This window comes from Charadrius vociferus, unplaced genomic scaffold (assembly GCF_000708025.1).
Source record: "Charadrius vociferus isolate BGI_N301 unplaced genomic scaffold, ASM70802v2 scaffold102, whole genome shotgun sequence".
Taxonomy (NCBI): Eukaryota; Metazoa; Chordata; class Aves; order Charadriiformes; family Charadriidae; genus Charadrius; species Charadrius vociferus.
The window spans coordinates 257,368-266,844 of NW_009647212.1; the positions used below are offsets into that span (position 1 = coordinate 257,368).

At 40.8% G+C, this 9,477-nt stretch overlaps 1 protein-coding gene across 1 annotated transcript; it reads right to left on the minus strand.

Annotated features, from left to right (window-relative positions):
- Positions 1 to 385: 385 nt before the first annotated feature.
- FLRT2 (fibronectin leucine rich transmembrane protein 2) lies at positions 386 to 3,074 on the minus strand. Its single transcript, XM_009895887.1, has one exon. The coding sequence runs from the start codon at positions 3,069 to 3,071 to the stop codon at positions 1,083 to 1,085; it is 1,989 nt and encodes a 662-aa protein (XP_009894189.1). The 5' UTR covers positions 3,072 to 3,074; the 3' UTR covers positions 386 to 1,082.
- Between the last annotated feature and the right edge of the window lie 6,403 nt (positions 3,075 to 9,477).

The window sequence follows — 9,477 nt, forward strand, 5'->3', positions numbered from 1 at the left end:
TGTCTTATTTTTCCTACTTCTCCATACTGAACATAACTGAGATCCCTAAATCAAACAGGGCTTGAAGCATGAAAGACAATAGCAACCTTTCCATTGGCATCATATTTTGCATTGTTTTTAGTAATTTACACTTTTCGATTCCAAATTCTACATGAACACAGCAGAGCTGGGAGCAGTCAGAATTTCCCTCATTCAGGCCTTACCTGAACATGCTGTGTCAACAAATGCTGCTCTATTAAAGAGAGGTGCAACGTAATGACAGCTATCTGTTACATACTGATAACCTTCATCTCCCACTGAGAAGGGTCAGAGAACGCCTAAAGCTTCTTAATCATAATGAAGAGCAGGAACAGTTTCCATCATAAAAGTATATAGTATTGGGGGACATTTTCAGAGTAGCTTTTGCAAATTGAAAACAAGGTCACTTTGAGTTTGACACAGAGCTCTGTCTATCTTTCCTATTTCTAGTGTATTGGGAGAAAACTAATCAAAGAAGAAAGTAGCCTTTTTGGTAGCACTCAGAACTCCACCTTTCAGTTGGAGGGAGGAAATGCAGAACTGCCAAGGGGGAACAGAAGTAATTCAATTGTTTGAAGCTCAACAGCAACTGCCGGATTCAAAGTCAGAAGGGTTGCACCCATTTTATCTGAATTGCTTTTGTCCGTTCCTAGTGACCCTGTTTTAATATGCACTTATTTTCCTGTACTACAGGACACCTAGAAACTTAACATCCATCAGACAGCTTCGACAGCAAAGTGGTTAATGTTTGAAGAATGAGTCATTCTTTCCTTTGCCATGATATTGGGTTCTTATTGTACAACCCTGTACAGTACTTTTAGCAATATTTTTTAAAGATTTAAAAAGCAAAGAGTTACAAAACCATTTGCAATTAACTTGAAATAGAAAAGATAGCACTTTTTTTAAATCCCATTATATAGTACACCGTATAAATTACAGAGTATTCAAATGCATAAATGCATCTGTGTAACATTTATCAAATGTAATTTTTTCATTGTTGTTGGGGGGTTATTTTTTCCAGAGTTTTTTCTCTTTGTCCTAGACACCCCCATCTCCCCTCACTATCACGTATGACAGTGCTCCAGGTCTGAGACGTTGCTGTTGCAGTATCGCATGTTGTTGGGGATGTGGCAGTCTGTGTAGTTAATGCCCCCGTTTGGGGTATAAATGGGCTGCAGTCTGAAATCTCCTTTAAGGAGCTGATCATTATTTAAGGAGACAATCTGGAAGCTGGTTTCCGTCATCTCCAGGATGGAGTTGTCCTTCTTGGTCCCTGCCTCACAGTAGTCATCTTTCCGACGGCCCCGGTTATATTTCCACTTCTGGGAGGTGTAACGCCCTTTTTTGTGCATGTGCCAGCAAAAAATGCTGAGCAGGACCACGAGGACAAATATCACTGCACCCCCAATCAACCCTGCCAGCAGAAACGGGGAGCCCAGGTTCTGAGAAGTTGTCTGCTCATGGCTGGAGGGGATGTTGCTGCCATTGCTCAAAAAGGAAGCCTTGGTTGTGGCTTCTGAACAGACAGTGTCTTCTCCAGTTCGGTAATTGTTATAAGTATCCAGTGGAACCAAACAAATGCGATAGGTGGATTTGGGCTCCAGATTTACCAAGCTTAAGTGTTGCTTCTCACCACTAACTATTCGTTCCTGAACAATTCCTCCCACCAAACTATGGCCCATTTTAACCCATGTGAGTTTATATGCCATCACGGTAAATAGAGACATCCAGTTAACTTGGATGCAAGTGTCATTCACAAAATGGATGGAGAGTTGAATCCGTTCGGATATAGGAGGTGTCACCCTTTCTCTGTCCTCCCTGTCAGGCACAGTGGGGAATGTGGCTACGGTGGGAGTGAGAGGACTATATTTGCTACTTGGGGGAGGAACTGATGAGGTGGGAACTAATGTAGTTGGCATGGCTGTAGCTGGGACTGGGGTGATGATAAGCGGCAGACCAGGGGTGGTGGTGGGGCATGACAACATATTCATATTGAGCTCCCTGACCGCCATACCTCGGACCTGCTCTGGTCCCTGGCACATAAAACCCCGTACATTGATGGAAGCGGGAATAAATTTGAGCCATTCAGTGACCCACTTAATACTGCAGTCACACAACCAGGGATTATTCCTTACAGTGAGTTGCCTCAGGTTGTGGAGATTATCAAATACCCCCTTTACCAACATCCGAAGTTGATTGTTGGAAATATCAAGACGTTCCAGTTTGTGGAGGTTTGAAAAGGCTGTAAGTGGTATATGGGTTATCTGGTTGTCCTGCAAGTAGAGCCTTAGCAGATGTGTACCTGGAAGATCGGGAGGAGGGTAGGTCAGTGAATTCCGCACTATTGAGAATTCCTTGAGCTTGGAGAGGTGGCTGAAGGTGCCTTCAGCTATGCCTTTATTAGTAAGGAGATTGCCATCCACAATCAGACGCTCCAGACTTGTAAGATTCTGGAAGGCTAGGTCTGAAATGACAGCAATTCGGTTTTCGTCTACTCGAAGTTCTTGTAAGTCCACTGGAAGGCCTACTGGTACGCTGCTTAAGTGATTCTTGGACAAGAAAAGAAGCTTGAGGCTTATGGCTTCCCGGAACGCCCCATCCTCAACGCCAACAGTGGAGATGGAGTTGTCATCCAAGTGCAGCTCTTCCAGCTTCAAAAGCTGAGCAAGGGCAGCCCGAGAAATGGTCTGAATGTTGTTTTCCTGCAGGTGAAGAACCCTGACATTCTTGGGCAGGTTCATGGGGAATTCATCCAATTGGTTGCCATACAGGTAGACTGTGTGCACAGACTGGACATTGTGCAACTCTGCAGGAAATCCAGCATTATTAATTTGGTTATTATGGAGGTAGAGGACGGTTACACCCTCCGGTATCCCAAGAGGCACTGAGGTCAAGCTTCGCTCATTACAGTAGACAAAGTTTCGGTCACAGCGGCACACTTTTGGGCAGGCGAAAGTTTTGGACACCTGCATGTAGACCCCCAGGGAAAAGATAAGCCATGATTTCATGAGAACAGCCCAATCTGTGGGCCACATTCTAGTCCACGAACCCATTTCTAATTTAAAGAAACAAAGTACCAAAGTGTTAAAGAACTAATAACAATAATAAAGCACAGGTAGCAAAATCTCAGGTCATTAAAATTGGCTTCTAATTATGTCCAGTGTTCAGGCCAGAGTTAAAGTCCTGGAGGGTAAGTATAAAATAATCCTTTTATAATTGGCCTACCTCCTATTTTTGATAAGAAAGCCACAGTCTTATTAGCCAGGGTTACAAAGTTTGTTGCCTTCCTCCATGTGTGCTGAAAGAAACAATAGCTGTGTCTTTGCAGGTGAGCAACAGGTTAATTTAAAGCTACCAAAAGTTGTCTGTGTATGAGTTGCTTTGAGGGATAATATTTCCTTTCACTGAAGTCTGTTGGTGTTACACTCAGCTTTCTGAAGTCAGCAAAGTCCTCATACCAGCTATCTGTCGGATCTGGCCTGCCTGTAAAAGAAAAGAGAAAAGAATAGCATGTAACATTTCATAGGGAAGATCAAGCCCATTGAAGACTATTCTAAGGCTGTGCTCTTTACGGATTTCGGGGGGGGGGAAGGCATTAATATTAAACATTGTTTAATATTACCGTTAAATAGTCTTGAAATAGATTTGGTGCAAAGTCATTGCAGTGATTGAAGGACTTTCAGTGGCTTCAGTGAAGGCTAGATCTATCACTTGTGTTTGCATATTGTACCTCCAGTCTTTGTCCTCTCATAGTCTGTTTCAAATACTAAAACTAAAACATTTTTCAAATGTAAAACTCCACCATTTAACTGGAAATTTTTCCTAGGAATTTTTTTTCTTTTGCACAACCACTGACTTCAATGAATGCTATTCACTGATGCCTGACAGAGTAGACGCTGGGCCTGACAGAGTAGACTCTGGGCTGTATTATTTAATCACACTCCATGTTTTTTTTAATTTCCTACCAGGCTCCGGAATGTTCTGCTTCTATTTCTGTAATGCCATTATGTATATTCTCCAGCTTAATGCACACTGCCGAATTATTGCACCTCCCTAGAGTGAATTAGCTACTTATGAGGAGAGTCTTTTAAAAAAGTATGGGAATCCACAAATACAAGATACCCTGCTGTACGGCATGTTTTTCCTAAAATTATCATCTCGATATTGTTTCTGATGTGAACTGTGCTGTCAACAGACTTCAGAATTAGCTTTCCACTAAATGAAACAGGCTCACATCTGCTAAGTTATTATTTTAGGATATCAGCTCAAACTACAGCAGTTCTGCAGGAGAGCGCTTTCTTTGAAATCATAAAGGTTAGATACTACATTTAATTCTGCTGCACAGTTGTCTATGAATGGTTACATAAATGGATCTGCAAGCTTTAGTATAGATTAGTCCTTTAATGTATATTTTCAGCTCTTAAGTGTACTTTTTAACTTTTACCTTCCCAGCTACTGTTATTCAGATCTATAATGAAACAATCCAGCTGTCTAAAGCATGTAATGAAAGATACCGATTGAATGATGTTATCTTGTCTTGTTATATGTTGTTTCCAATGGCTGAAAAAAATTGCTGCATTCTACATACTTGAACCTTATGAACGATATAAACCTAGACAAGTACCAAGCATGTGTAGATCTCAGGGTCTTGAACTGCGGTTACATATGCACAGTATTTTTCCATATTTTCATGGAATCATAGTTTGGGTTGGAAAGGACCTTTAAAGGTCATCTAGTGCAACCTCCCCTGCAATAAGCAGGGACGTCTTCAGCTAGATCAGGTGGCTCAGAGTCCCCTCCAACCTGACCTTGGAGATTTCCAGCGATGAAGCATCTACAACCTCTCTGGGCAACTTATTCCAGTGTTTCACCACCCTCATTGTACAAAATTTCTTCTTTATATCTAGTCTAAATCTACCCTCTTTTAGTTTAAAACCGTTACCCCTTGTCCTATTACAACAGGCCCTGCTAAAAAGTTTGTCCTCATCTTTCCTGTAGGCCCCCTATAAGTATTGGAAGACTGCGATAAGGTTTTGCCGGAGTGTTCTCTTCTCCAGACTGAATAACCCCAACTCTCTGAGCCTGTCCTCATAGGAGAGGTGTTCCAACCATCTGATCATTTTTGTGGTCCTCTGGATGTGCTCCAACAGGTCCATGTCTTTCCTGTGCTGAGGGCTCCAGAGCTGGATGCAGTACTCCAGGTGGGATCTCACCAGAGTGGAGTAGAGGGGCAGAATCACCTCCCTCGACCTGCTGGACAAGCTTCTTTTGATGCAGCCCAGGAATAGCATTGGCTTTCAGGGCTGCATGTGCACACTGCCAGCTCATGTCCAGCTTTTCATCCACCAGTACCTCCAAGCCCTTCTCCACAGGCTGCTTTCAATCCCTTCATCCATCAGCCTGTACTGATTCCAGGGGTAAATTTTGTTGATCCAGATCAAAACTTATTGGCTGGGATTTCAGGAAAACAGAATTACAGTTAACAGAAATCCTGTCTGAAAATCTTTTTTTTTTCCTTTATTTAAGCAGTTTAAGCACCATCCAGGCAATTCAGAAAGAAATGTAATTCAGGAGTACATGAAAGCTTGTTCTGCTACAGCTGTGCAGTTTATAAAGTGTCCCAAATGCTGCTTTTTGGGAACCCTTTGGACTGACAACGTAAAAAGTCTCTTTAGGAGTCAGACTGTTATAATCCTGCAACCTTGCATTTGTAGATTACTATTTGTTTGGAGCATCATCAGGTATCAGCCTCAAGGCTAGAACAGCTGGAGATAAAAAGCGAGACCCTGAAAAGTCCTGTAGCTTATCATTATGAATTCAAATGGTAAACGTACATATATTGTAATGCAGCCCATACTGTGTGTTGTCCTTTTCTAGAAACAGTGAGATTAGCTACCCCACTGCTCAAATTTTCTCTCTCGCAGGCATATTTCAGTCGAGTGGTTTCTTTTCAATTATATAAGATGACGTGATACTGTGGAGAAACCCTAACAGGATTACATTCTAACATGAGCCTAAGTGTGACAGTTTATCCGCCTTTAATATGGCCTGGCTCCCATCTAGATCATACTGCTCTGATCTGTCATGACACTGTCTTTTTAAAATAAGAAAGGACGTGCAGAACCTCCTCTGAGATGCTTGAGACCACACAGAGTAATAACAGTGGTTCTCTCACTCCCTTTCCATCATCAGAGTGAGGCAGTCTGTGCCTCCTAACAGGGCCAATACCCTTCACTGAGCTCTCTTTTGATTGTAAGTCCGATTGCTGATTAGGTTTTATTTGACTCCTGGGCATGATAGAAAGCCCAGCTGAGGATGTGCAGCCACAGGCAGCTGCACCTCCTGATTTTCTGGGAATCTCCTAAGGAGGGAATGTCGCATTAAAACTGATTTATGCATTCACCTTATTCTAGGACTCTGCCCAGAGTACCTATCACTAGGTAAATGTGGCACCTGAATAAAAGATTTCAGTAATGATCCTAGAAAATTGGGTCAAATACACAGCACTTATCATTAGACATTACAAAGAAAAGAGTTTTGACTGGACAGTCACTTAAGTATATCAGCACTTTGGAAGCTGGCGCTCGGAAGTTTATCTCCTTTTCATTGTTACATGGATTTTGCCTTTAGAAATCTGTTAAAAAATTCCTACTGTTTTCTCCCCTTATGATGGTGAGACAGGGAGTCCTTTTATTAATGCCAGTATCATAATCTCCAGCTATCAGTCCTTAATGAACTGATACTATAAAACTCAGTACAGAAAATATGTATTGGTAACTACTGCTGACTGTATTAAGCAAGAGCACAAGGACAAATCTAATTAGATAATTATGACTGTGGTGTGACAGAGGAAAGGAATGAGGAAGCAAGGATACAACTGAATGTGTTTAAATAATTATTTTGGGAAAAGCTTTACCTCAGTAGTCTTTTTTATCTGTTTAATAATAACTCATAGTAGTGGTCATAGTTACAGTATTTTTCAGCAAATCTCAGGGACCAAAAGGGATGCAAAAGTGAGTTGTGTCCCTGTGTTAGATATTTCTACCCCGAAGACATTGAAAAGATTGAAGAGTTGAAAGAAGCTCTGTGAAGGAAAAACATCCTCAACAAATTCCAGAAGGCTGAAAAAGCTGAAACAGTTAGTTCTTTAGCAAATTGCTAAAACTGAAGGCAGGTAGAGTAATTGAGAATTCTCCCCATCCCTTACATGTTTGCTTCCTAAAGCAAGTTCTCTGTTTTCAATATTCTTACAAGAACTGAACAGAGTTTCTCTGTGAAGGAACTGATCATTTGGAAGTGGAGGAATCAAGGGCACTCAATATCCTCAGCTTTCATGATTTTAAATCTTGGGAATAAGCTCATAAACTATAGATGGCAGTGACCTTTCTTATTGTGAAGGCAGAAAGTTCTAAAAACCAATCTAGGAAGAGAGGATGAGGGTAAGGGAATCTGTCACAGTTAACTTAAAATTAAAGACATCAACAAGCAAATACCTCAATAATAACACATTTGCCCATCATCACTTTGGTCATTTTTGTTTCCATTTCCTTACTCTGTACACTTGATTTCTATTATTTCTCACTATATCCTCCTTGGAGCACAAGCCACGTCTTCCAAGTGTCTAGGACATTTCCTGTCTTACTACAGCCAGGATATTAAATCCCATTAGGATTTAAGGAATGATATAATAAAGTTGAGAAAAGCACATTGAAATAGCTGTGAACATATACACACGTTTTAGGTGGCCATGTCTGAAAATTTGGCTTAGTGGCCTGAGTTCCTGACATCAATGGAAATGTTCTCTTTTATATGTTAAGAGGATTTTCTGAACAATTTTTTTATCTCACTGTCTTTTTTCAAAAGTGTCTTATTTAAATTTTCTTTTGGCATGACTAACGCTAGCTGGGGAAGAACAATTCTGGCTTTGTGTACTTGTTTTATTAGTCTTCTCTTCACTGGTCAGAAGCATCCACAGAACCTCAAGCTTTAGTCACCTTGCTGTGCATAGCTATGAAATAGTTTAGCCTGAATAAACAAACATGTTTCAATAATTAGTATATTACTGAAAATGCTACTCAATGATAAATGTGTGGTATCTGGGGTGGGGTGGGGTGCAAAACCAAACAAAAAATAACAACCCACTAGCAGCCTGCTTAGGGAACTCTTCCCTACCTCACTGACCAGTACTGCCTCAGTGGCTATGTCTGGGGTGTTAAAGAAGCTTCAAAGCTTCCCTCAGGGCCATGCACCCCACCTTTCATCCTGCAGTCTTCCAAACGTGCAGTCCCAGGCATAGCAGTCAAGGTCCCTGTGGCTGCCTGAGAACCTATTGTTGTTCAGGGGAGATTAAATAGAGACTCAAGGGAGGAGATAGCATATGGAGCACAGACTGCATATGAATACTTACAGCCCTATGTTATAAGCACAGGAGTTTTGTTGTGCCCCTGAAGCCAGGTTGTCTGTCTTCATTAGTCTTGCTACATCATATATTAAGGCTCTTAATTTTTTAGAGGGAATAAAATTAACAATGCTTGGCTATTCTTTCTTTCAAGGAATCCTGAAAGTAATCAAAAATAGGTCCTAGGAATCCAAGTTTTTTCTCTGATATTCAAACCACTCAGCACCACTTTTCCTAGCAGTTCATCCATTTATCTGAACCTGAGTGCTATGCAACATAAATTGAAAGGCAAGAAAACCAAAACCAAATGGTCATATCTACTCTTTTCACTACTACCAGTCAGTGACTCTTAGTTAGCACAAAACCATTCAGCGTAAATTTTCTTGGCTTTACTGCAGACCAAGGTCATAATCAAGTCATAATCTTACTCTACATAATTATAATATACAGTAAGTACAAGGCTATTATGTCTGGAATTGAATGACAACCAGAAAACAAATCTAATTCCATTCGTCTGAAACCTAGTACAGAGTTCCTTCTGCTTAAGAAAAATACCCCTGTATTTCTACCAACTAGTAACAAAAATAATTACAGAATCATACCTGACAAAACCCTTTTTTCACATAAGTAGAATTCACATCTACACACAAATGAACATCATGCTTTTCTTTAACTGATTAGGAGCCTAAGGTGATGGTTTACCGTATATGTTTCTCTATGTGTTACTTGGTTTTGAACTTCATGTTTAAAATTTAATGAAGCTACAATCTCTGCATCAAAGGCACAGAGAAAATGACCCAAAGGAACCAAAATGCTTTCAGAGGAAGCCCTTTTGCATGCTCGCTGCTGTGGCTGCTTCACAGTTATGGGTGTATATTATGTAAGAAGACGTAAGGAAGAAGAAAAAGAGGTGAAGAGGAGAAACCATCCTTGGTGCCCTCTTCTAAAGCGAATATTTATGTCAGGATAATGAACAGTAGCTAGTACTGGAAGGAAACCTTAAAGTGTCTCTGTACTCTCACAGACACTATGAAGTCTATACAGAGAGATTTTGGGAAAGA

What these genes read in the sequence shown, in the direction of transcription:
- FLRT2 (XM_009895887.1), bottom strand. Translation starts at nt 3,071, where the DNA reads ATGGGTTCGTGGACTAGAATGTGGCCCACAGATTGGGCTGTTCTCATG.